The 27722-nt window shown below is 39.7% G+C and overlaps 1 protein-coding gene across 3 annotated transcripts in view; it reads right to left on the reverse strand.

The window, feature by feature from the left end:
* The window catches only part of slc35f4 (solute carrier family 35 member F4), a 191947-nt gene that overhangs the window by 47500 nt on the left and 116725 nt on the right, over positions 1 to 27722 (reverse strand). For all 3 annotated transcript variants that reach the window (XM_072568803.1, XM_072568804.1, XM_072568805.1), the window contains exon 2: positions 2139 to 2436. In XM_072568803.1, coding sequence (XP_072424904.1) covers positions 2139 to 2436 — 298 coding nt within the window. The remainder of the gene's footprint in view (positions 1 to 2138; positions 2437 to 27722) is intronic.

Genomic DNA, 27722 nt, shown 5'->3' on the forward strand with positions numbered 1-27722 from the left:
CCTGCAGCCTGAGAGGATTTCAAAATTAAATTCAGGGCCCAGCAATCTCCTCCCTTGCCTCCTAAAGCAGCTTGGGATATACCTCATCTGGACCTGCAGAGTTAACCAATTTTAAGTCTACTAATATTGCAAATACCTCCTGATTTTAATACCAATTTGTTCAAGTGCATTGTTATGTTAAATGTGTGATATATAATATATATATATTTAACAGAATTTGTCGTAAGTTTGAATTTTTGGTTAGAGTTAGTAACATGTGTTTTCTCTGTGTATGAAATTAGCAACTAACTTGCAAATATTTCTGTGGCCATGATAATTTCTTTTAAAACAACTGTTGAGACCTAGTTTTAGAATTGGTTTATTTGTGTGCATACTGGTAGGTTTTACATCCAAACAAGATAAATAAGCCCCATTTAGAAGGTCAGAATAAGTTTTTTTTAAGCTTAACGGAATCATCCACATGTTTGACAGAGATTTTGTTTGTTTTAATTTTACTTCGAGTTTTGAGCAGTCCTGTGAAGTCATTGGTTGAAGAGACAGTGTAGACCAGTGTTCCTGAGAAGAAAAGGATATAGTGAAACGAGATTACTTTAGAGTAATGAATAAATTACTTTAATGATAAACTCTGAAGAGGTTACTTAAAGATAAGCATGTTTAAACTCAGGAAGATGCTATCTGTAATCCCAACATGTAAATTAAGTCACAAATGACTTAAACCAACCAAGGTGTTAGAGACAGGGACGCTGCTGTGAGTATTGTATGAGTAGTGTTTTTAGGTGCTGTACCAGGGATGTCCGACAAACGCTATTTTTTTCTTTTCAATTTATAAAGGAGTGTATTAGGATTAATGGGATTATACTTCTACTGTGTGTATAAGAATCTTTGAATTTGTGCTATAACTAGTTTGTTTAATTTATTCTATTTTATCTTCATTTCTCCTATTAATAAACTTGTGTTTCATTGTTAAAGCAAAATCTTTCAGTGAGAGACCATATTGTTAAAACTAAAACAAATCAAAATATGATCTTTCAAGTCAGGTTTCAGTTGAGGATCTGTTATGTCCAGCAATAACATCAGTTGGAATCATAACAATATTACAGTCTCTTCCCTGATTTCTACACATTTATTCTCCATCTTAATAGTAAATGTAAATGAAAATTACTCATTAAAACATCTCCTGCATCTTCCGGCTCCACACATAGATTGCCACTTCTGTGCCCTTTGGGCCTTACTTTTTACCTGGTTGTCCTCTTGCCCCTAACCTATTTATAAAACGTCCCTAACATTCTTTAAATATGCTCTTTCATAAGGACTGCCTGCATATACCTCTCTTACATTATCCATTCCACCCTTGCTTCAACTCAACTGCTACTGATATCCTTAATTAATGATTAAGTACTTGTGAGCTCCAGAAAAAATCTCCAATGATGTCCTGGTGGGTCTCTGAGCTTTCACCCTTCATAAACATGAGCTTATCTAAAGGTCTACTGCCCACATCTTGACTTTCACAAAGTCTAATTCACCCATCAGCTCTATGTTTGTTGACTTACAATGGCTCTGTTCAGCAATCCTTGTTTTCAACGTACTCCATGATCTCGCCTCTTTTCTATTACTGTAACCTCTTTCAGTCTTACTGACCTCCAAGAGTTCTTTGCTCTTCCTATTTGGTGCTGTTGTACGGTCAGACTTCATCTGTGCCTTCAGCAGTCAATATCTTAAGAACTGGAACTCTTTCCTTAAAACCTTTGTGTTTCTCTATTCTTCTTATCTCTTTAAGCTTGATCCTTAAAACCTACCTCTTTGACCACATTATTGACTGCCCGTCCTAATACCTATTCCTCTTTGTGATTTGATGTCAAATTGTGTTTGATCATGTTTCTTTGAAGGATCTTGCGTGATCTTACCATGTTAGAATTGCTATTTAATTGAAAGAGGTTGTCATTATTGTTGTCATTATGACTGAATATGCTGCAATCTGCAACTATTGTTGATAACATGAGAAAGGGAATTGCCAGCTAGGAACAATGTGCTGAAAATGCTGCATTAACTATCTTCATTAACAAACCTAGCAACATATCATTCTGAATTGCATAATATCTTTTAATGCTTTATCTGTCAAAAAGAGAAGGAATCAGTACCTAATTTTTTTAATTAGTGTCTGCTTTTCTTGTGCTGAAGCCAAGTGTCCCGAGTAGTACACAGGGAAAAACATTATGTTCCAATTTGTAGAGAACCAGGTCATAAAAAAAGGACAATGGAAGTTCTTGTATGTAACTTTGACAATCTGTGTAGTACCAACCCAGGAGGATGATACAGAAAGAATGACCAGAAACCCCCAGAAAATCTTGAAAAATGCAGAGGTGCATGTTTGACAGCGTGTCTTAACATTATTATCCGGATTAATATTTTCGGTCCGATTCTCTGAAGCTTCTTCTCCTGGGAAATAAAAAGAAACCGTTTAAAACACAAAATAAAACACTCAATCCACTGCAAATCCTGACAGTAATGATTGCTTTGAATCCTTCTACTCTGCTTTAAACAGAGAAATAAAACTTAAGAATATTGGAACAGGAGAAGATAATTCAGCTCAAGGAAACTCCTCAGCCCTATTTGTTAGCCATACCCAATATCCCTTCTCACAAAAATCTCAGTAGGTCTAGCAGCATCTGTGGGAAGAAAGCAGAGTTGACATTTCAAGTCCTCTGTCTGTTCTAATGACGAGGCGCCAGGCTCGAATTCTGCTTTCTTCTCACAGTCCTGCTGAGATTCACCAGCAATGTCTGTTTTTGTTTCAGGTCTCCAGCATCCACAGTTCTTTGTTTTATTTCAATATTTACTCTAAGCTACACAGGTACGCAGTCATGCAGCAGTCTGAAATGCACTGCAATGAACACATTTCCCAAACTATGATTGCTCCTAAAATGGATGTGTGCATGGTCAAATAACAATCGAATGTACTTGCAGTTCATTTAAACATTTACAAAATAGGAGCAGAAGCAGACCATTTAGCCCCTTGAGCCTGTTCCGCTATTCAATGATATCATGGCTGATCTGCTTGTGTTCCGAATTTCATGTTCCCATTTATGCCGTCAACCCTCATTTCCTCAGTATGGCAAGGAGTCACTGAAACAACTATGCAGTGATATCAATGAATTTCATCGCACCATCAGACTTACCATGGACTAGACTTTAATATCTGTCTCATCCTGAGACACATGCATCTCCATCAAGGATGGACATCTCAGCCCCTCACTGTACCGCAAATGCACAGATAACCTAACAATGCTATACGTCTCTAGCTTCCACCCGAAACATATTAAAATAGCCATCCCCTAAGGACAAGCCCTATGCATATACAGGATCTGTTCAGATGAGGAGGAACATGATGGACACCTGAAAGTGCTCAAAGATGCCCACATAAGAACAGGGTACGATGCTCAACTCATCAACCGCTAGTTCCGACGTGCCACAGCAAGAAACCACAATGACCTCCTCAAGAGATAAACACAAGCTGCAACCGATAGGGTACCATTCATTGTCCAGTACTTCCCGGGAGCTGAAAGACTACGCCATGTTCTTCGTAGGCTGCAACACATTATTGATGAGGATGAGCACCTTGCCAAAACCTTCATCATACCTCCATGTCTTGCCTTTAAACAACCACCAAACCTCAAACAGACCATTGTTCATGGAAAACTGCCTAGCTTTCAGGACAACATCGACCACGACACTGTACAACCCTGTCATAGCACTGCTGTAAGATGTGTCAGAGTGTCGATATGGATACCACTATTATACGTGGGGACACCTCCCGCCATGGTACTCATGTGACTCGGCCAACATTGTCTATCTCATTCGCTGCAGGAAAGGATGCCCTGAGGCATGGTACACTGGTGAGACCGAGCAGAGGCTAGGGCAATGGATGAATGGACACCACGCAACGATCACCAGACAGGAATATTCTGTCCCAGTCGGATAACACTTCAGCAGTCTGGGACATTCAGCCTCGGCCCTTTGGGTGACCATCCTCCAAGGTGGACTTCAGGACAGGCAACAACGCAACGTGGCCGAGCAGAGGCTGATAGCCATGTTTGGTACCCTTGGGGATGGCCTCAACCGGGACCTTGGTTCATGTCACACCACAGGTATACACACACATACACACGCACACACACACATGCACACACACACACACATACTTGACCAAGGTTACACATACATTCACACACTCTCTCACTTGCACTCACACCCACATGCACACACTCACATACACATGTCTCTCCTGCATGAGCACACATATAAATTTAAGGAGTGGATCTGTAGTTGCAGAGTTACATTTTATTTTGTTCAAGAACTGCATAAATCCATGTAGGATTCTGAAAGTCCCACTTTAGAAATAAAACTGACTCAACGTTGGAGCAGACTTTAAGTTCACACCTTTAATACATTATGTGAGCTAAGATGATACCTATTGTTAGATAAACTCAAGCCACCTGGAGAATGTAACTTAAAAAGTTTTCAAATTTACATATTAAAGAACCTAAACTAGCATATCCCATCCTAAAAGATGCAAGACTTAATTTAAGTTTGTTTAATATATCATTACAACTCGATGACACTTTAACTCTTTTGCTATAAATTCTGTGTCTTTTGGTCCTGCTTCACAACCACTTGTTGAAAAGTCAGCTCCACGGAAAGACTGAAGCGACTGGGCTTGTATACCCTTGAGTTTAGAAGACTGAGAGGGGATCTGATTGAAACATATAGGATTATGAAAGGACTGGACACTCTGGCAGGAGGGAACATATTTCCGTTGATGGGGGAGTGCCGAACCAGAGGACACAACTTAAAAATACGGGGTAGACCATTTAGGACAGAGATGAGGAGAAACTACTTCACCCAGAGAGTGGTGGCTGTGTGGAATGCTCTGCCCCAGAGGGCAGTGGAGGCCCAGTCTCTGGATTCATTTAAGAAAGAATTGGATAGAGCTCTTAAAGATAGTGGAGTCAAGGGGTATGGAGATAAGGCTGGAACAGGATACTGATTAGGAATGATCAGCCATGATCATATTGAATGGCGGTGCAGGCTTGAAGGGCAGAATGGCCTACTCCTGCATCTATTGTCTATTGTCTAGTGCTTCCAAACAAACCTGTTGGATTATAACCTGGTGTTGTGTGATTTTTAACTTTGTCCACACCAGTCCAATATTGGCACCTCCAAAACCTCTCTACCACTGTCTTACCAGTATTTAATGATTCCCAGTTCTACCACCTTCTGAGGCAGAGAATTGTGAAGTCACACAACACTCTGAGAGGAAAAACGTGTCCTCATCTCTGTCCTAATTTTAAAACCCCATTTCAGGACTGACCCACAAGAGGAAAATTCCTTTCCATGTACACCTTGCCAAGAGCTTTCAAGATCTGAAACACTTCAATCAAATGATCTCTCACCCTTCTAAACTCCAGTGAAAGCAAGCCCAGCCTGTCTGACATATCTTCATAATACAATCACTTACTTCATATATCAATTAAGTTAACCTTCCCTGAAAATTCTTCATTGAATAAACAGCCCAAAACTGCAAACAGTACTCAAGATGTGGTCTCATCAATACACCATATAACTAAAGCACAACATTCTTTCTTCTGAGTTAAATTCCAATTAACCTTCTTGATTACATGCTGTAATTGATTTTTCATAATTACAATGAGTTCTAAGCACAAAACTATAATCTTTTTAATAATCAATTCTCTCACTTTTTTTCCACAACAGACATCAAGCTAAGTGGCCTATACCTGCCACTTTTCTCTCTTCTTGAATGGAGTGATAATATTTACTATTTGAGTCTAATAGAATTGTTCCTGAAATAAGGGAGTTTTGGAAAATTAGTGCTAATGCATCTAGCAGCTCATTGATCACCTCTTTTAATACCTAGGATGAAGCCAATCAGGACCCTGAGTGCTGTCAGCCTGCAGTTCCATCAGTTTGTTCAGTAACATTTCCCTCCTGACAGTAATTTCTATAAGTTCCTCTCTCCGTTCTACCTCCTGATTTACTGCTATTACTGGAATGAATTTTGTATCCCCAATAGTAAACAAAAGATGTGTTCATTTCATCCACAATCTCATTATCTATTATTAATTCCCCATGCTCATTCTGTGGAAGACCAACACTCATGTTATTTATACTTTTTTTTCCTTAAATCGTACTCTTCTTATCCATTTTACAGTCCTGACTAGCTTTCTTTCACACTCTTAATTTCATCCTCCTGATTAATCATTTTTGTCATTGTCCATTGTCCTTTACTTTCTAATGAATCATCTGACCTGTCACTCATTTTTATTTTGTAATGTGCTTCCTCCTTAAATTGAATGCTTTCCCTGACCTCTTTAGTTAACCTCAGATTCTGGGCCCTGCAGTACAGTTCTGCAGAAGAGAGTCATACCAGATTCAAAATTCTGTTTCTCTCTCCACAGATGCTCTACATTTGATGAGCTTCTCCAGCATTCTCTGTGTTTGTTTCAGATTTTCAACATCTGCAATATTTTGCTTTTATTTGAACAATAAATGTTACAGTTCAATTGCCTTTATCGGAACTGCTGCTGAATATTTCCAACCTTTCCTGTTTTTGTTCCGAATTTCCAAAATCTGCAAAATTTTGCTTTTGTATCAGTTAAACAACAGTTTTTCATGATGTTATAAATGTGATAAATAGAATAAATTGAAATATCTAGGGCTATTTGAGTTGCTCAATGCAAGCCTCTCAAGCTAACAGCATAAGAAATTAATAGTTTATCTTGATGTTGAATGCCTTCAACTATATTTCTAATGTACACGCTTCCTGTTCAGGCATTCCTGGGCACTGTTTTCAGACATATCAGCTCTTATATTTCTTAGCTGCTTACTGCAAAATAGAATATGATTTATTTTTCAAATAGCATGGGCTTTGGGGAATGAATTCCACAGTCTCACAACTCTTTAGGGAAGTCTTTTGCTGAATTTGCTTTTAACTACCTCCACTGATTACCAAGGTTAAATCCACTTGCTTTGGATTTCCATAAATGTAGAGGAGAGTCTACTCTGACAATGCCATTCATTACTTTGAACATCTCCTTCAGATTTATCCTTAATCTCCCCATCCCATGGAATGGAAAATACTTCCAGCCAATACCTTATCATCCTCAGTTCCTGCATTTAATTATCATCCTGTTGAACCATTGCTGAATTTTTCCCTAGGCAGAACACCTTGCCTTGTGTACTGAAGCAACAGCCTTCAGCAACACAGTAATAGAAACAAATATAGCAGAAAATTACATTGTATTGCAGTGTATCAGTGTCAAACAGCATAGGGAATTAGTGCAGTGAGTATGATCCCTGCTGATATTATTATTAGGCAAATTAGATCCTAGTCTGAAATCTAAATTAATTGATTTTGTTTCAATTAACAAGGTAGACTTTTACTGGAAATATAAACTCTCAATGCTGCAGATTTGGTTTTAACATTAAAACAGAAGTCTATTACACAAAATAAATGCAGATAAAATAGAATAAACCAAACTATTTACATATAACATATGTTGAAAGATTTCAAAACACATGGTGAAGATATAATCCTATTTATCCCAACACTATCACTTTAAAGTAAGCAAACCGACAGGGTGAGTTTTCCTCTCTATCGCATCTAAAGATTTGACTTAACCGTTTCTTCCAATTCCCCGTCTTGAGATGTTTTTCCTTAATAATTCATACAATTGAATTTAGACTTTTGTAGTTTCAAATAACCCCTTCAGGGTCATAATGAAATACTTCCAGTCTGGAACTTTCAAACTAAAATCACCACAATAATGTAATCTAATTCCTAATTGTTCCTTTCTTGAGGAGAAACTGTTCTTACATCGAACTTCAACCAGAACATCTACAAAACAAAACCAAAAGCTTTTCAATGTTATTAATTAAAATAATCAATTCCTGATTCTTCTAAATCAAAAGCAAGCTAAGGATTTTCAGTATTTACTTTGTTTGACCATAAAACTCCCACAACACAATTAAATCCCCATTATTACCCCAAGAACTCTCAATCTCAAACTAGTTTTTAAAAATATGGCTCTAGAAAGAACGACAAGTTATTCATTACCCCTCATAAATACAAACCAAAACCCACATGCCACTAGGTCAAAACACAAACTCTGAAGTAAATAATATTAATCTACAAAAATATATACATATACACACACACATACACACACAGATATATGTATATTATACACACACACATATTAATGAATCTAGAATCTGAAGAAAACACACCTCAGAGGAGTATTTTTAATCTTTATACATTAGGTGAGGAACTTCACTCTCAGAGAACACATAACATAAATTTGACATTGGATTTACATGACTTCCAACTATTAATTTAAACCTTTAGAGAGTCATGCACAGCAAATCTTTGAGATGCACATTTGACAGAAGAAAACAACTTGCAAGTATTGAATGCAAAATCAGAAAGTCATTCATTTGTTATAAAAGTAATGATTAAACACACCTTTTAAAAACAAAACTATCAAACACTAGAAAACCAAATCATCACTTAGAAGATTAAAAACCTCACCTACCAAAAGTGCAAATTAAACAATGAAACTGACATATTAAACTATGTACTGCAGCACCAATGTTGTTAGTTCAGTGCATTTTATAATCCATTTATTTTAAGAGACCCTATTTCATGTTGGCAAGTGATATTAATGAGGAAGCTGGTGAAAAATATTTGTAGATTCAGCATGAGACTACTTGCAAGATTACATTAACATAAGAGAGCTAATGAGACTCTTGCATGCTCCAAAATAAAGCATTTTATAAACTGAAAATGACTTTTGCCAATCTGGCACTGAAAGCAAAATTCAGAAAGTGCATTCTCTGAATTCACAGAATACATTCCTACTGGAGCCACGTCAGAGCATAAATCTCGGATTTCATTACCAATCCCTTCTCACCTATCCAAAACATCATCATCCATTTTTTATAGATGCTTGCTGACCTGTTCTGAGCACTTTCTTAGAATTCCAGATTTATCGTACCTTACCATAATTTACTGCCCAAGTGACCAAGAGATGCTACACCATGTCCGAGTGTATTGCTTTTGTAATTTCAAATATAATTTAATGACATTCCTTGTCTCTTCACTCCTTCCTTTTCATGCTTTTCTTTGCCTCTAAACAACTTCATGCAGACCCACCTCACAACCACCTTTGTGCTTTCAGTTGTGAAATGGAATATAAGACTATGGATTTAATAAGACAGACAATGGCCTAGTGGTATTATCGCCAGATTATTAATTCTAAAACCCGGATAATGTTCTGGAGACCCAGATTTTAATCCTGTGATCGCAGATGGTGAAATTTTAATTCCAGAAATAATTGAAACTAACCGTGAAACTTCTGACAATTGTCAGGTAAACCCATCTGGCTCACTAATGTCCTTCAGGGAAGGAAATCTGTCATCCTCATCTGGTCTGGCCTACATGTGACTCCAGATCTACAGCAATGTGGTAGATTCTCAACTGCCCTCTGAAATGGATTAGCAAGGCTGACCCAGCTAGTCACTCAATTGTATGAATCGCAAGGAAGTCTTAAAAAAGAAACGAAACTGGACTGATCACATGGCAACAGCCTAGATACTGGAAGTAATATTGGCAAAAATAGCTCTGTCAAACCTGGGGAATCAAGGGTTACAGAGAGAGGACAGAAAAATGGATGTGAGGAGTATCAGATCAGGGAGGATCGTATTACATGGTGGAGCAGGATTGAGAGTTGATTATTCCTATTCGTTATGGATCTTATAGTTAAAATGGAACAGACTTAGGAAAGATCCAACAAAAGAATAGACTAGGCATTTACGAGGTACTTTCAGCCATCAACAGCACTGAACTGTACTCCAGTACATTCTGTAACTTCATGACCCAGCATATCCCCAACTCAACCATGACCATCAAGCCAGGGAATATACCCTGGTTCAATGGAGAGTGCAGGAAGGCATATCAAGATCAGTACCAGTCGTACCTAAAAATGAGGTGTCAACCTGGTGAAGCTACTAAACATGACTGCTTGCATGCCAATTAACATAAGCAGCAAGTGATTGACAGAGCTAAGCAATACTACAGCCAACGGATCAGATCTAAGCTCTGCAATGCTGACACCTCCAACAGTGAATGACAGTGGACAATAAAATAACTCACTAGAGTGGAAGGCTCTACAAATATCCCCATCCTCAATCACGGGGAGCCCAGCTCTTCAGTCAAAAGATAAGGCTGAAGCTTTCGCAGAAACTTCAGCCAGAAGTGCTGAGTGGATGATCCAACTCAGCCTCCTCCAGAAGTCTCCAGCATCATAGATACCTGTATTCAATCAATTTGATTCACTCCAACTAATATCAGGGAACAATTGGAGGCACTGGATACTGTAAAAGTGTTAGGGAATAAATCTTGTGCCAGATAATTTATGACAAAATCATTGGGAGTCGAGACCCAACAAAAGGCTATGGGCCCTGACAACATTCCAGTGAAAGTACTGAAGATTTGTGCTCCAGAACTTGCCACTAGCAAAACTGTTCCAGTACAATTACAACACTGACATCTGCCTGACAATGTGGAAAATTGCTCAGGCATATCTTATAAAATAAGAACTGGTCAAATCCAAATAGGCCAATTACTAGCCTATCATTCTCCTCTTGATCATCAGTAAATTGATGCATGGTGTCATCAATAGTGCTATCAAGCAGCACCTGCTCAGCAATAACCTGCTCAGTGATGTCCAGCTTGAGTTCCACCATGGCCACTCAGCTCCTAACCTCATTCCAGTCTAGGTTCAAAAGTGGACAAAAAAGCTGAATTCCAGAGGGTGATCAAGTGTGGCATCAGAAGTCCGAGCACAATCAGAATCAATGGGTATCAGGGGGCTAATTCTGATGATTGGAGTCATACCTGACACATAGGAAGCTGATTGTGATTACTGGAGGTCAGTCATCTCAGCTCCAGGGCATCTCTGCAAGAGATACTCAGGGCCATGTCCTAGGCCCAACCACCTTCAGCTCCTTCATCAATGACTTTCCCTCCATGATAAGGTCAGAAGTAGAGATCTTTGTTGACAATGCTTGGCACCATTCACAACTCCTCAACTATTGAAGCAGTCCATGTTCAAGTGCAACAAGATGGGGACAATATCCAGGCTTGGCTGATAAGCAGCAAGTAACATTTTCATTACACAAATGCCATGTAAAGACGTATTCCAACAAGAGACAATCTAGCCATTATCCCTTGACATTCAATGGAGTTACTATCATTGAAATCTGCAATATCTACATCCTGGTGTTACCAATAACCAGAAATTCAGCTGGACTCATCATATAAATACAATGTCTACAAGAGCAAGCCAGAGGCTAGAAATACTCTAGCAAGTAACTTACTGTCCGACTCCGCAGAGGTTGTCCACCATCTACAAGGCACAAATCAGGAGTATGATATAAAACTGCCCACTTGTCTGGATGGATACAGTTCCAACAACATTCAAGAAGCTGGACACCATCCAGAACAAAGCAGTCAACTTAATTGTTTCTGGATGTGGTGCCATTCATTCCGTCCACCACCAATGACGCACAGTAACAGCAGTGTGTACTACCTTCAAGATGCACTGTAAAAAATTCACCAAAGATCATTTTTACAGCACCTTCCAAATCCACAACCACTTCCATTTAGAAAGACAAGGGTAACAAATACCTCAGAACACAAACATCTGCAAGTTCCCCTCCAAGCCACTCACTATCCTGACTTGGAAATATATCCCTTTTTCTTTACTGTCACTGGTACAAAATCTGGAATGCCTTCCTAATGACATTGTGGGTCTACCTACAGCTTATAGGTTGCAACAATTCAAGAAGATACCTCACCACCACCTTCTCAAGAGCAGTTAGGGATGGGTAATAAATGCTGGTCCAACCAGCAATGCTTATATCCCATGAATGAATAAGAAAAAGGTATTTTAAATTAGAAGTGCACGCATGTATCGCACAACTATTTCTTTGAGATTACATTTTAGAAATTTCAGGCAAGGTTTGGTACTGTTGTGATATCATTTGACCAAACCACTCATTTCCAAGTTTTGCTGATGGCTGTGCATTTTCGGAAATGTTTCTGTGAAGGTGTGATATTATTGCGAAAATGCAGTGAATAAAATTAACGTGCAGTTTCCACAACGTTCTGCTTACGAAAGCTGCAAAAAATATTTTCAGTTTTAAGCAATATTTATATAGATGGTATGCAATAGCAGCAGTATGAAATTTCAAGTAAATGAGCTGCAATTTGTGATCCCTGCACTGATATTCACTGGAGTTATTTATAAATGACATATTCCAGCATGTAGCAACGTTCTTTAGAAATGGAAACCCAGAGAGACACACCAAAATATCAGATGTATCAGAGACACTGTGAACAAATCTCTAGTGACTCATGAGTAACAATAAAGCTATATTGAGTGATTGACTAAGACCTTTTCCAGATATCTGTAATATGTGATTTCGAGTTTCCATTGACTGATTAAACAACCGTTTCTAAATATTGTTCATATCACTATGCAACACTGGATATGCTATTTCTATATTTATTGTTAATTGGCATGCTTGCCTAACTTCAAAGCATGGTAGTTTAGCAGGCTAATCGACAGGGAAGAAATATTTTGAGGTAGTAAATATATTTTTATCATGTTTACTGATTATTCACATTTTGCAGCTAGCATCAATAACCATCTGTAAATGTTTCTTCCAAAGGCACTGCAACCAATTGCAATATTCTGAATTAACCTGCTGTAAAAATTACTATTGTCCAATCGAAAACCCAGCTATGACATTGACAACAAGCATGCAGGCTCATTTCCACTTTGACATAAAGTTATGCAATATGTCTACAGTGCTCCCCCAAAATCACTGCAGGGATGTGCAAATGAAACGCGTGCACACAACAGCACCCTGATGCTGGAAGGCTGAAAATCAGCTGGTGTCTGTCTGATTATGCCGGCTGGTGAAGAAAGCTAACTTGAGAAGTTAAGACTGAACCAACAATGGCCCACTGTAATTTTATGAGGCATGGAAAAACTCTCTTGTTCTTTCTGGCCACTGCAAAACTCACTCCCAAAACATTTCCCAGCATTTTTGGAGCATTCTCCAGCATACCCTTGAAGGATAACTGATTGGCGCAATGAATGCCTAGTACAGCTGATCCTCGTGTGCACAATGGATGCTCTACCCTTTTATACATGAAAATAGCAATCAGGATCCAACGCCTGACAGGAGACTCTAATGTGAATATTCATCTGCTTCTTACTAGTTATGGATGGTACTGCAAGGAGACCACATAAAGACCAACATAAAAATTAATTCAGGTGAGTCTTGGGTAACAAAAGGTTGTCCAGATGTTCCTACCCAATCTTTGACTCCCATTTGCCTGATTTCAGACAAGAAACAAGATAGAAAGGCAGTTGAAAATCACCCCCAATATGTTCATGTGATATTTTTAAATTTATTATTTTATTCTATTATCAGTGTTCATCGATTCTTAATGTATTTTTTGTAAATAACTAAATTACATAAAAAGAAATTTCAGGGGATCATGCTCCTGTATTAATTGCTAATAACAAAGTGCTAAAAAGACAAGTATTGCTCAGCTATTATTGAGATGTTCAGTAAGAATTCTGGCTTCTTCTTCACTCATCATGTTGAAAACTTCTCTGACCTTTCATTCATCCGATCAGTATTTTTGCTAACAAGAGATTCACCTTGGAGAGTCCCTGTCCTTATCTTAAGCCAAGTGATTCAGAACATGGTGGATGGTGAACATCTGAAATAAAAGCTTTACCTTTAGAGAAGGCAATCTGCTACCCTTTCCTGGTCTGGCCTACATATGACTCCAGCAAAGTGGTTGACTCTAAAGTGCCCTTTGGGCCAGGCAATAAACATTAACCTAGCCAACTTGCCATAGTCTTACCAGACCATTGGGCTGTTCTCTAATTAGAGAGAGACAACTCAGGGTGATTAAACCAGAAGGCCACCACACCTCAAGCAAGAGCAGAGTTTGAGAAGGAAAGCCCTTCATAATAACCTTAGCTAGTGCAGGGATTGAACCCACAGTGTTGGCAGCATACTGCCTCAGAAGCCAACATCCAGCCAACTAAGCTAAACTGGTCATATGCTAACCACTGTGAACAAATAATAAAAAAAGCTATGACCTTTATAATTAACAGTCCTCCACATTTCCTCAGTATTTTAGACAAGATGGTCTTTCTGGGAGACTTTACCCAAAGGAGCTTGATTGTCCTGAAATGTGCCAAATTTTCATTTCAGCTCTAAAATTTGGTACAGTATATTTTAACACAAGAAAAACTACATTGTCTGGATCACATGTGAACTTTTCCCTTCATTTGGCACTTTTGGAGGAAGTGAACAGCACTCAAAAAGGACAACACATTCATTTCATTGTTAAACTGACTTATATAAGTTGTTTTTGTATATAATATATTCCATCCATGTCAATGATTTTCCAATGATAGTATAACTATTACAGCAAAAGCTGAAAACTCATCTTTCATGTGTTAGTGCAAAGTTGATCAAATAAGTGATAAAATGTATTACCATTCTTCCGAAGAAAAATCCATCCCATTCAATGTTAAACACATTAAGCAACTAATTCAAAATTCAAACAATTCAACATTTGAAAATTCAAATATTGAATATGCAAACTCAATTTATGTATAAACCCATGAGGGATAACAAGACATGTTTACCCAAAGTATGATCGCCTTTGGTTGGTGATCTGAGGTTAAAGTCAGTATTGATCGTCGCTCTCTGATGAGATAGCAGTCCTCTGGGACTATGTTGACTTTCAGTACAGTTGTAAAGTTGTTCAGATAGTACAGGAATATCATAAAATATAACAACTAAATTAGACCATATGTATTATGCATTTCTTTTCTTTGTCAGATTCAAGTTAATTCCAACTGAGTGGTAGTCAACTCTGTGGGACTTGACTGGTCAGGATCTGCTGAGGTGCATGACAGTAGCATGTGCAAATCCATGAAGAAAGATATCATCATCCTCATCTACAAGCGGAAGGGGAGAGGGAGGAAATTAGAAATTGGGGACCAATTTCACTGCTGAATGCAGATAAAAAAGTTCTGTCTAACATTATCGCCACCTGGATCAGGTCTGCTCTGTGATTTAACCTGACCAACATTTATTGTACAGGGCCTCATGCTCCTCAGGGATATGATCGCCTACACACAGGACAGGAGGTCTGGAAACCTGGCTCATCAGCCTGGACCAGGAGAAGGCCTTCGTGCTCTTCAAAATAGGCTTTCGGGAGGGAATCCACAATTGGATCCAACTGCTCCGCTCTACACCAACACCGTTGGTGCAGTCTCAATTAACAGAGAGATGTGGGGGAAGGTATCAGAAAGATCCTGACCAGATCTGAAGTCAGGCTATCCACTCTCTCCTGTCTTGTTTATCTAGAGCCTTTTGTCAAGTCCATCAGGAAGTCCATCAGTGAGCCTCAGAGGGGTGACAATTCCATGTAGTGGAGGTCTGCACGTCAAAGCATCCCCATACATGGATGACATCACCATTTTCTGCTCGGATCTGCTGTCAGTGCATAGATTCATGAGGGTCTGTGACAGGTTCGAACCAAGATAAATTAAGGCAAAAGAGACGCCATGTTCTTTGGGAACTGGGCTCACCAATCCTTTATCCCCTTCACCATCAAAACAGATTACCTGGAAATATGGTTCAGAGGGACAGGGTGTGTGCAAAAACCTAGGAGGAGCATATCATCTAGGTAAGGCAGCAGCTGCTCTTTTGGGAGCACCGCTTCCTCTCTGTTGTGGATAAAAACTGGTCATCAGATGTGAGGTATTCTCTCTGTTGTTGTATGTGGTGCAGGTCTGGCCTATCCCCCGAACCTGTGTCATTGCAGTCACCTGAGCCATCTTCCATTTCATTTGGAGGTCTAGGATGGACCGTGACCTCAGGGATACCATGTACAAAACTCTGGATAGGGGCAGGGTAAGAATGCAACCAATGCTGCCCTCATCCTGTTGGCCACCTTTGTGTGTGGCTGCATGCTGCCTTCGAAGTGGCTGTGGGCAGGTAGAGATGATGACACATCTCCTTCAGGAATGTGCCTTTGCAAAGGAAGCCTGGAGACAGATGCAGTGGTTTTTGTCAAAGTTCGTCCCAAGCAGCTCCGTGATGCAGGACTCCATGCTCTACAGTCCATTTGCCAGGACACATACATAGACAAACTTTGATTGCATCGGGAGGACCATTAACTCGGTGAAAGATACTCTTTGGTCTGTCTGAAACTTGTTGGTCTTTCAGAGCAAGGAGTTGACCTTGACTGAGTGTTGCAGATTGGCACATGCCAAGGTCCAGGACTATGTCCTGAGGAACAGTCTAAAATTTGGGACAGCTGCCATCAAGGTGCAGTGGGAAAAGTCCACCATCTAAGGTCTTTCTGCCAAAGTTAAATGGGGATCTGTTCAGTTATCGGACCCGCCTAGTGCCTCAATATATGTAAATATAGTCTTGCATAAGTAAGAAATGCCTTTGGTTTGTTTGCTTGTTAAAGTCAAATTCCAATATATGTTGGTTTCCTCATATACTACTGTGCAGAACTGAACTGCTTCAATGACTATGTATGTATATTAAGATATTTTTACGAATAAAGTATATTTTTGCAAGTAAAAATAAATACAAGCTAATTCCCACTGATAACTGAAACAGGTAGGCAGTTTACAAAATTAAAATAGAAAATGTTTACACATGGGTTTCATTGGAAAAAATGGATGCGTCATGCAAATAAACCTTGTTAATTTTGGAGCTGTCATTTTAAAACACCCTTTGATTCAGATGAAAATATTTACGTAAATCAATAAAGCCGATGGATTTTCTGTGACCAGTATACACAAGAGCTTGGGGCATTATTCTACCAGTACTACATTTCATTGGAATTTACAAGAGAAAGCAAATTATAGTTTTGAAAAATATTTATGATTTGTGTCATAGAATCACAGAGCCTTTTCAGAATAGAAGGATGCCTTTTGGCCCATCCAGTCCATGCCAGCTCTCTGTAGAACAATCGAGTCAGGATTGTGAATTGCTTGAATTTGATGTTCCTGTGAGCCAGAGATAAATATTTATGCAGTTTACACTTAAATCCAAAGGTCATCCAAATACATAATGAAAATGTAATTTCTATAATTATTGAAGATGTACAATTTCCCAAATGTAAATAAATAATCATTTTTATTCAAACCTTTTGTCAAACTGTACCAAACTGTGGCTCAGTTGAAAATACTCTCACCTCTGAGTCATAAGGTCCCATTTGGAGACTTGAAATGCTGCTCTATTCAAGGTGTCAACCTTCAGATAAGATGTTAAACGGAGGACTTTCTGTCCTCTCAAGTGAATGCAAAAAAAATCTCAGTGTTATTTTGAAAAGAACAGGTGAATTATCGCTGGTGTCTGGGCCAAAACTTATCTCTCAGTCAACATTACAAAAGAAATCATCTGGCTTACAGGAACTGGGCATTGACATTTCTTGCATTACTTTGGTGCCTTCACTTTTAAAGTACTTCAACAGTTGCAAAATGTTTGGGATGTCAGGAGAGGTGATGGCCGAGTGATATTATCGCTGAACTATTAATCTAGACACCCAGATAACGTTCTACAGAACCAGGTTCAAATCCTGTCATGGCAGATGGTAGCATTTAAGTCAATGAAAAGAAAATCTGGAGTTAAGAATCTAATGATAACCACAAACCCATTGTCGAATGTTCAGGGAAAAACCCATTTGGCTCACTAACAATCATCAGGGAAGGAGTACTGTGTGCAGTTCTGGTCGCCTCACTTTAGGAAAGATGTGGAAGCTTTGGAGAGGGTGCAGAGAAGATTTACCAGGATGTTGCCTGGAATGGAGAGTAGGTCGTACGAGCATAGGTTGAGAGTTCTCGGCCTTTTCTCGTTGGAACGGCGAAGGATGAGGGGTGACTTGATAGAGGTTTATAAGATGATCAGAGGAATAGATAGAGTAGACAGTCAGAAACTTTTTCCCCGGGTACAACAGAGTGTTACAAGGGGACATAAATTTAAGGTGAAGAGTGGAAGGTATAGGGGAGATGTCAGGGGTGGGTTCTTTACCCAGAGAGTGGTGGGGGCATGGAATGCGCTGCCCGTGGGAGTGGTAGAGTCAGAATCATTGGCGACCTTTAAGCGGCATTTGGATAGGTACATGGATGGGTGCTTAATCTAGGTTAGAAGTTCGGCACAACATCGTGGGCCGAAGGGCCTGTTCTGTGCTGTATTGTTCTATGTTCTATGTTCTATGTTCTATGAAACTGCCATCTTTACCTGGTCTGGCCTACATGTGACTGCAGACCCGCAGCAATGTGGTTGACTCTTAATTGCTGTCTGGGTAATTAGGGATGGGTATTAAATGCTGCCTTGTCAGTGATGCCCTCATCCCATGAATGAATTAACAAAATCTGGTCACCAGGCAAGGTGCTATATAAATGTAGGAGCTTTTTTATGATCTATTAAAGATGAAATTCAAGATCAATTTGAAGATTAAATGCTTTTTCAAGAAATTTGTGAAGGTCCATTTCGATATGTATAGCCACATACTCGTCAAATCATAAGTTTAAGGTTCTTTCAAAACAGACCTCATTGTAATAGTTGGGACAGGCTGCTCTATGTACTCAGGTGCCATGCCTTCATAGCAGCTCATGGTTTTCAATCCATCTGGTTTGGATACCTATCTGACTGGTTCTCACTCTGGTATGAGGCAAAATGGTGTGGTTAACTTGAAGCAATATTCTTGCTCCTGGTGACGGTGCATTGAGGTAGTTTTATGTTAAAGCTTATCTATTGCTGAAGGAAAGCAATAGCCTAGTGGTATTATTGTTAGATTACTAACCTAGAAACCCAGGTAATGCTCCAGGGATCTGGGTTTCAATCACACTTGAATTTAATATCAAATCTGGAATTAAGAATCTAATTATGACCATGAAACAATTGTCAGTTATTGGAAAAAAACTGATCTGGTTCACTCCTGTCCTTTAGATTAGATTAGATTAATTATAGTGTGGAAACAGGCCCTTCGGCCCAACAAGTCCACACTGACCCTCTGAGGAGCAACCCACCCAGACCCATTCCCCTACACCTAACACTACGGAAAATTTAGCATGGCCAATTCACCTAACCTGCATGTTTTTGGACTGTGGGAGGAAACTGGAGCACCTAGAAGAAGCCCACACAGACACGGGGGAATGTGCAAACTACATAGACAGTTGCCTGAGGGGGGAATTGAACTTAGGTCTGTGGCACTATGAGGCAGCAGTGCTAACCACTGTGCCACTGTCTTTAAAAAAGGAAATCTGCCGTTCTTACCTGATCTGGCCTGTGTGTGAGATTCCAAACCCATAGCAATGTAGTTGACACTCAACTGCTCTCAGGGATACTAGGGATGGGCAATAAGTGTTGGCCTATCTCTAGCAGCACCCATATCCTGTGAATGAACGAAAAATAAATTGTTTGTTTGGTCTCAAGCAGAGCTAGAAAAACTGAGCAGTGTTAAAACAGGCACTGTTCCTTGGCCTGTGCTATAAGAAAATCCATTTTGGATCAGACTTACTTTAGATTATGTTTCGAGTGCTAGGTTGGTCCACATGGTTCCTATTTCCACCTGGAAAATCATTATGCTAGATTCATCCTACATGACTGCATTTTAAATAAATTAATTTGCGAGATTGTTAGATAAGGCATAATCTAATACCCATCTCAAACTGCTCAGAGGACAACTAAGACTGTGGGCCTCATATGGGCCAGAGCAAGTCACAATAACAGTTTTTCTTCCCCAAAGGTTATTAGTGAACCAGAGTTTTCCCTTTCTAACAATTGACAGGGGTTACATGGGTCAGCTTTTTATTCCAGATTATTATTGAATTTAAATTGCACCATGTTCTATGTTGGGATTGGAACCTACATTCTGGTTATGCTACCTCTGGATTACTAGTCCATTACCACCACACTACTGGCTTCCAGCACACTTATTGTTCCTTTATTCCACTTGGTAATTAAAGAACATTAACTGATGAGAAATGTCACAGTTACCATTGCCCTCACCATAATTATTCACAGGGATCACCAAAAAAACTATGAACAGAAACCAGTAAAGAAGGTGAAACTATACACAATGCTATAAATTAATAGCTTCATAGCCTACTGCCTTAAAAGAAGCCCCAAATGCTCATTGGTCAACAATTTTATCAGCTACTGCAATGAAAAGAAATGTTTGCATCTGCACGATGTGGCAATCTTTCATAACATTCCCCACAATTAATTGAAATATTGTTGTGGGAATTAGATTATTCAATTATATTAATTGTTCTGATACTGTTCTATGGTGTCAGTGGCTGCATTAGCTGGCCCACTCTGGTTAATTTTCATATATAATCTTGATAATGAATGTTAAGAAGCAATTATTCATCTTAAGTACCATAAGGTAAGATGATCAGACCATAAAAAAAAGCAAAAGTCATTCACCCCTTAAACCTTCTCTGCAATTCAAAAGATCAAGGCTGATCTGATTGTGGCCTTAACACAACTTTCTCCTCAGCCCTCTGGAACCTTTTCACAATCAAAAATCTTTCTAAATCAGTTTTGAATATATTCTGTTACCCAGCCACCACTGGTGTCTGTAGAGTGTCTCTCTGCTCCACCACCTGCAAGGTCCCCTCTGAGTCACACATCATCCTTACTTGGAAAGATATTGTTGTTCCTTCACTGTCACTGAATCAAAATCCTGGAACTCCAGCCTTGTTGGAGATTCATTCATCCACACAAATGAAAGGTATTCTGTCACATGACTTTGTCTATCCATCAGACCTCCTCCTACACCATCCCATGTCCTCCCATACCTTTACATAACACAATGCCCTTGATTTCTTGTTATCCTAGGTTGCTGCCTGCTATCCCAACAGTGATCCTCTACCTTTCTTCTGCAACAGTGCCCCCTGATATCTCACACCCTACTCAACACAATACTCATTCAACTGACTCACAGCACTGACCACGGCCCACTGCCAGAAGGTACTAAGATGGAATTCAGTGACTGCCCCAAACGGATGACTGATTGTGACCCTTGACTGCTTATGGAAGTAGTCCTTTACTGACTGCTCTGGGGTAGCCTGACTTACATCACCCCACTGAGGCCTACTCCCCTTAAACTTTGAGACTTGGTCATTTGGTAAGTGCATGCTGCTGGCTTTCTGTATGTGTAAGTTTGCACTGAGTTATTCAACAACATGTCCAACACCTTGACTGTTGACTGCTACCAAAAGTGACCAGGTGCCTGGCTTTCTGTCTGCACTACATTGCAGATAAAGGGCAAAGCAGTGAAAAGGAGGGAAGGTCAAAGATTGTTGTGAGCATCCAAGTAGGTGTAAATTAAGTGCTAAGAAAGCAGGACAGCAGCCCTGAGATTCAGCCTGATTCAGTTGTGAGGTAAATTGATGTCTGTGAGCTAAGTGTCCTTGCAGCATTATTGCAATGACAGTTGCCAGTGCACATCCAAGTGTAGCACTAAGGTGCAGAAAGGTGCTGTATGTGGATTAGAAATTTGCCAATGACAGTGCAGAGAGACGGGCACATGTCGGATGCCAGTGTCTGTGGACACTTTTTAAATTAATTAATGGGATTAGGGGGTTGCTGGCTAGACCATCCCTAATTGCCCAGAGGGCAGTCAAGAGTCAACCACATTGCTGTGGGTTTGGAGTCACATGTAGGCCAGGGTCAAAAGTCACACAACACCAAGTTATAGTCCAACAGATTTATTTGAAATCATAAGGTTTAGGAACGCTGCCTGTTTGTCAGTGTCTGACAAAGGAGTAGCAATCTGAAAGCTTGTGATGTCAAATAAACCTGTTGGACTATAACCTGGTATTGTGTGACTTTTGACCTTGTCTCCCCCAGTCTAACACCAGCACATCCACGATATGTAGGCCAGACCAGGTAAAGGAAGGCATATTTCCTTCCCTAAAGGACATTAGTGAACCAAATGGATTTTTCTGACAATTGTCAATGAATCCGTGAATCATTAGATTCCAAATTCCAGATTCTTATTGAATGCAAATTCCACCTTCTATTGTGGCGGGTCCCCACATTATTTCTTGGGTCTGAATTAACAATCGTGATAATGCCACTAGGCCACTGCCTCCCCATGTACATTGTATATACCTCTCCTCACATGGGGTGCATGAGGCAGCTGCCTGGGTTTGTGTCCTGTGATGTTGGCCCTGGAAGTCCAAAATGTCTGTCCAAGGAACAAACAGTGAGCAGGAGTCACCAGGTACCTGCACTACCTTTCATATCAGAAATTCTTCTATCCAGTGGATGATACAATAGGAACCTGCATGTTAATGAGGTAAGATTTGGTGTTAATGAGAGGGATAAGAAGCAATGATCTCTGCTAATAGACATCCCGCTACTCCTCGCAAGAATCTCCACTCGATTACAACTTAGCTGGAAAATGTGACATGCTACTCCTGATGTCTCCCTGGACTTCACATGTGATTCTCCCAGATTTCTCACCATAGCCCGTGTCATTCAGCCCCAATAAGATTCTACCCTTAGTGTTCTTCTCCGTCATTTCAGGTAAGATGGCTAAGATCAGTCAGAAGTTGCAGACACCTTGAGATAAAATTTAGTATGTGTTGTACACTGCCTCTTGGTGACTCAGGGACTGGGACTCAGAAATATGGTGTGGAACTGTTTTGGCTGCAATGTGAGGACATTTTGGAGATTGTGGCAGATGAAAGCAAATGAGAGTGGTAAGTTGAGTGTGAACGACCAAATGCACGTAGTGCACTTATAAAGACAGGATCAGTTGCATATTAACAATTTTAATAAAATGATTTAAATATAGTACAAAGCACCTCCTCGGAGGTGGAAAAGCTGTTAGTTCAAAATCACTTTCTTTGAGAAGAAACCTATGGCACCAACCATGATCAATGATTGGCTTTAAGCTCTTTTAAATGCATGTCAAATTTAATAATCTAACTAAAAGTACAGGAAGGGAATTGCCAGGCCCAGACCCTAAAAGCAGATTATGGGCCTCAGGCCTAGATCTTCAGGGACAGTGGTCATTAACTGCACTCAACTCACACTGACCCATTGGTACACACAAATTTCTGTCCAAAGTTGTGAAGTATATCGGTAGGAAAGTGGCAAATTGAGTTACTTGTTACAATACTGTCCCCAAATTTCCTTTCCAATTATTGGAGTAAGGCAGATGCTCCATTCTCACTAGTTTCCCAGCCCCACTGGAGTTACCTCCGTTATATATCTGTCCACAGACTAGATGTTCAAGAGCAGGAGGGCCAGAAGAGATCTCAGGAGGAAATAGCAACAAGTGGAGACCATTGAAAGAAAAGGACAGACCTGAAAGGAAAACACTGAGTAACAGAGAATGAGAAGCTGACAAATGCCTGGATCATGATGGAAATCCTGGGGTCCTCAGATTTGTGTCTAATGAGATAAGTTCCTTGATTCAGGGAAGGTCCTATTCATACAGTCTTAGATTCATATAGCACAGAAACAGACTCTTTGGTCCATCTCATCTGTGGTGAGCAGACATCCCAATCTCACCTAGTCCTATTTGATTGATTAATTGATTAATTCATAGTTGTCACATGTACCAAGATACAGTGAAAAGTGATATTTTGGTTGGTATATAAGCAGATCACACAAAGTGCACCAGGGTAGCAGAAAAGAGTGCAGAAAACATGTTACAGCCACAGAGAAGCTGAAAGAGAAAGAGAGAGAGAGAGAGAGATCAGAGTTGATATTTGCCAGCATTTGGCCCATATTCCTCTAAACCCTTCTTATTGATATACCCATCCAGATGCCTTTTAAGTGTTGTAATTGTATCTACCTCCTCTTGCATCTCATTCCATTCATACTTCACCCTCTGTGTGAAATAATTTACCCCTCAAGTCCTTTTTAAATCTTTTCCCTCTCACCTTAAACCTATGGCTTATAGTTTTGGACTCCCTCACCCTAGGACAAAGACCTTGGCTGTCTACCCTATTCATGTCCATCATGATTTTATAAACTTCTACCAGGTCACCCCTCAGCCTCCAAAGCTCCAGGGAAAAAAGCCCAGCCTATTCAGCCTCTCCCTATAGCTCAAACTCTTCAGTCCTTGTAAATCTTTTCTGAAATGTCTCAGGTTTAACAACATCCTTCCCATGGAAGGACAACCAGAATTGTACATAGTATTCAAAAAGTGGTTCACCAAAGTCCTGTAAAACCGCATCATGAGGTTCCAACTCCTATACTGATTGTTCTGACCAAGGAAGGCAAGAGTGCCAAAAGCCTTCTTCACCACCTTGTCTACCTGTGACTCTACTTTCAAGAACTATGCACCTGCACTCTCTTTGTTCAGCAACATGTAAAATAAAATCAGACAATGCTGGGTAGTCTCGGTAGGCTTGGCAACATCTGTGCACAGACAGAAAGGGAGCTAGTGTTTCAGATGAAAGGTCACAGACATGAAATGTTAACTCTGCTTTCCCTGCACAGATAACACCTATTGAGAGTTTTTCAGCACATTCTGATTTTATTTTATACAAGTTTGTCTCATTAAAAGAATTTTGAAAGTCTGTAAAAATGACTTTGTGATACCAGCCATTTAAATCTTCTGAGCAACAACAATCAAAGACATTTGCTACAAAATTAAACCAAACAGGCGAGTACTCAAAAAGACAGGAACCAACTATAAAAACTGTGTAGGCTCCTTACAATCAAAAAACAGAGGGAAGACGTAACAGGAACAAATATGGCAGACCAATTAAATATATACTTTGTTCTGTCTTCATAAAAGGAGGAAAGAATAACATCCCAATGTTTGGGAACACAGAGACTATTAAGAGTGAGGAATGAAAGGAAATCAGTATTTCCAGGGAAATATATTGAGGGCATGGCTAGGTTTAAAGGCTGATAAATCCCTAGGATCTGATAATCAACACCTCACATTACTTATGGAAGTCCATAAGGCCCTAAAAATGGTGAATGCATTGATGTCCACCCTTCAAGATGCTACTGATTCTGGAACAATTCTTATGGACTGGAGGGTAGCTAATGTAATCCCACCATTTTAGTAAAAAAGGAGGTAGGAAGAATACAGAGAATTATAGACCAGTGAGTTATAGACCTATAGTGAGGAAAATGCTAGGGTCTGTCATAAAAGATTTAATAGCAGAACACTTGAAAAGCAGGCCTCTTCCTGAGTAGCAGGCAGTGACTAGTGTGGTAATGCAAAGATCAGTGCTTGGATCTGAGCTAATCACAATTTTTTATTAGATTCCATACAGTGTGGAAACAGGCCTTTTGGCCCAACAAGTCCATACTGACCCTCCGAAGAGCAACCCACCCAGACCCATTCCTCCACATTTACCCCTGACTGATGCACCTAACACTACGCGCAATTTAGCATGGCCAGGTCACCTAACCTACACATCTTTGGACTGTGGGAGGAAACGCACACAGATGCAGGGAGAATGTGCAAACTCCACACAGACAGTTGCCCAAGGCAGGAATTGAACCACTGAAGAGAGAATTAAATTTAATCTTAGTTTGCAGATGATACAAAACTGGGTGGGAAGGTGAACTGTGCAGAGGACACAGAGATGCTTCATGTGATTTGAACCAATTGAGAAAGTAGACAAATACATGACAGAATAAGTATAATATGAGTAAATGTGAGGTTATTCACTTTGGTCGCAAGAACAGGAAGGCCGATTATCTGAATGGGGGCAATCTAATTGGGAAAGAAGAAGGTGCATCAAGACCACAGTGCCCTTGTATACCAGTTGCTGAAAGTAAGCACACAGGCAGCAAAGGCAACAAATGGCACATTGGCATTTATAGTGAGAGAATTCAAGTAAAAGAACAGGAATGTCTTGCTGCAAAAGGTGAGATGATACCTGGAGTATTACATTCATTTTTGGTCTCCTTATCTAAAGAAAGACGAATTAGCTATGGAGGAGTGCAACAAAGGTCTGCCAGGTTGATTCCTGGAATGGCAGGACTGACGTATGAAGACAGACTCGATTGCTTAGGACTATATTCATTACTATCCAGAAGAATGGGGGAGGGGCATCTCATAGAAACCTATAAAATTCCAACAGATCAAGACAGGGTAAAACATAGCATCAATTGGAAGTTAGCAAATGTAAGGGAGATGAAAAGCAAAAAACTCTAGGCCAGTTAATTTAACATCTGTCAGAGAGAAAATGTTAGATGCTATTATTAAAGAAGCTATGGCAGAGCACTTGGTTAAGTTCAATGTAATCAGGTAGAGTTAAAAAGGTTTTTGTGAAAGGGAAATCATATTTGACCAAGATATTGGAGCTCTTTCAGGAGGTAACACAGTCTCTGGATAAAGGAGAACCAGTGGATACAGACTTCCAGAAGATATCTGATAAAGCGCAACATCAAAAATTATTGCAGAGAATTAATGTTTGTGGTGTAGAAGGTAGCATATTGGTGTGGATAAAAGGTTGGCTGGCCAACAGGAAAACATTGTCATAAAAAGCTCTCTTTCAAATGGTGTGTCAGAGGGATCAATGCTGGGACCTCAACTGTTTCCAATTTATATAAATGACTTGAATGAAGGGACAGAAGGTATGGTTACCAGATTTTCAGACGATGCAAAGACAAGAAGCTAGAAGAGATATTAAAAAATTATGGATAGGTTAAGTGGTGGACAAAGATGTGACAAAGGCAGCATAATTTGAGAAAATGTGCAATTTTCCACTTTGACTGGAATTGAAAAGAGAAGCATATTTTGTAATTGGAGAGAGATTGTACAGCTCTGAGATGTACAGCAGTCTGGATATCCTTGTGAATGAATCACTAAAGGTTAGCATGCAGATACAGCAAGTAATTAGGAAAGTTAATGGAATGTAATCATTTATCATAAGGGGAATTGAGACCAAAGTCAGAAGATCATGCTTCAGTTACAGAGGGCAGTTGTGAAGCTGCATCTGGAGTACAGTGCACTTTAAAGAAGAACGTAAATACAATATGGACAATTAGATAGAAAGACTAAACTGTAAGACAGTAAAGGAGTAAGTAACATAGATGGGAGCCACAAATTTCATGTTTTTGCTGAAGGAGACTGGTGAGCAAGGTTAGATCTCATGGAATATAGGAAGAACTCACCATTTGGATACAAAACTGGCTCAAAGGTAGAAGACAGAGGATTGTGATGGAGGGTGGTTTTTCAGACTGGAGACCTGCGACTAGTGGAGTGCCACAAGGATCGGTGCTGGGTCCTCTACTTTTTGTCATTTATATAAATGATTTAGATGTGAGCATAAGAGGTTCAGTTCGTAAGTTTGCTGATGACACCAAAATTGGAGGTGTAGTGGACAGCGAAGAAGGTTACCTCAGATTACAATGAGATCTTGATCAGATGGATCTTGATCAGTAAAGTGGAGATGGAGTTTAATTTAGATAAATGCAGGGTGCTGCATTTTGGGAAAGCAAATCCTAGCAGGACTTATATACTTAATGGTAAGGTCCTCGGGAGTGTTGCTGAACAAAGAGACCTTGGAGCGCAGGTTCAT

This window comes from Chiloscyllium punctatum, chromosome 4 (assembly GCF_047496795.1).
Source record: "Chiloscyllium punctatum isolate Juve2018m chromosome 4, sChiPun1.3, whole genome shotgun sequence".
Taxonomy (NCBI): Eukaryota; Metazoa; Chordata; class Chondrichthyes; order Orectolobiformes; family Hemiscylliidae; genus Chiloscyllium; species Chiloscyllium punctatum.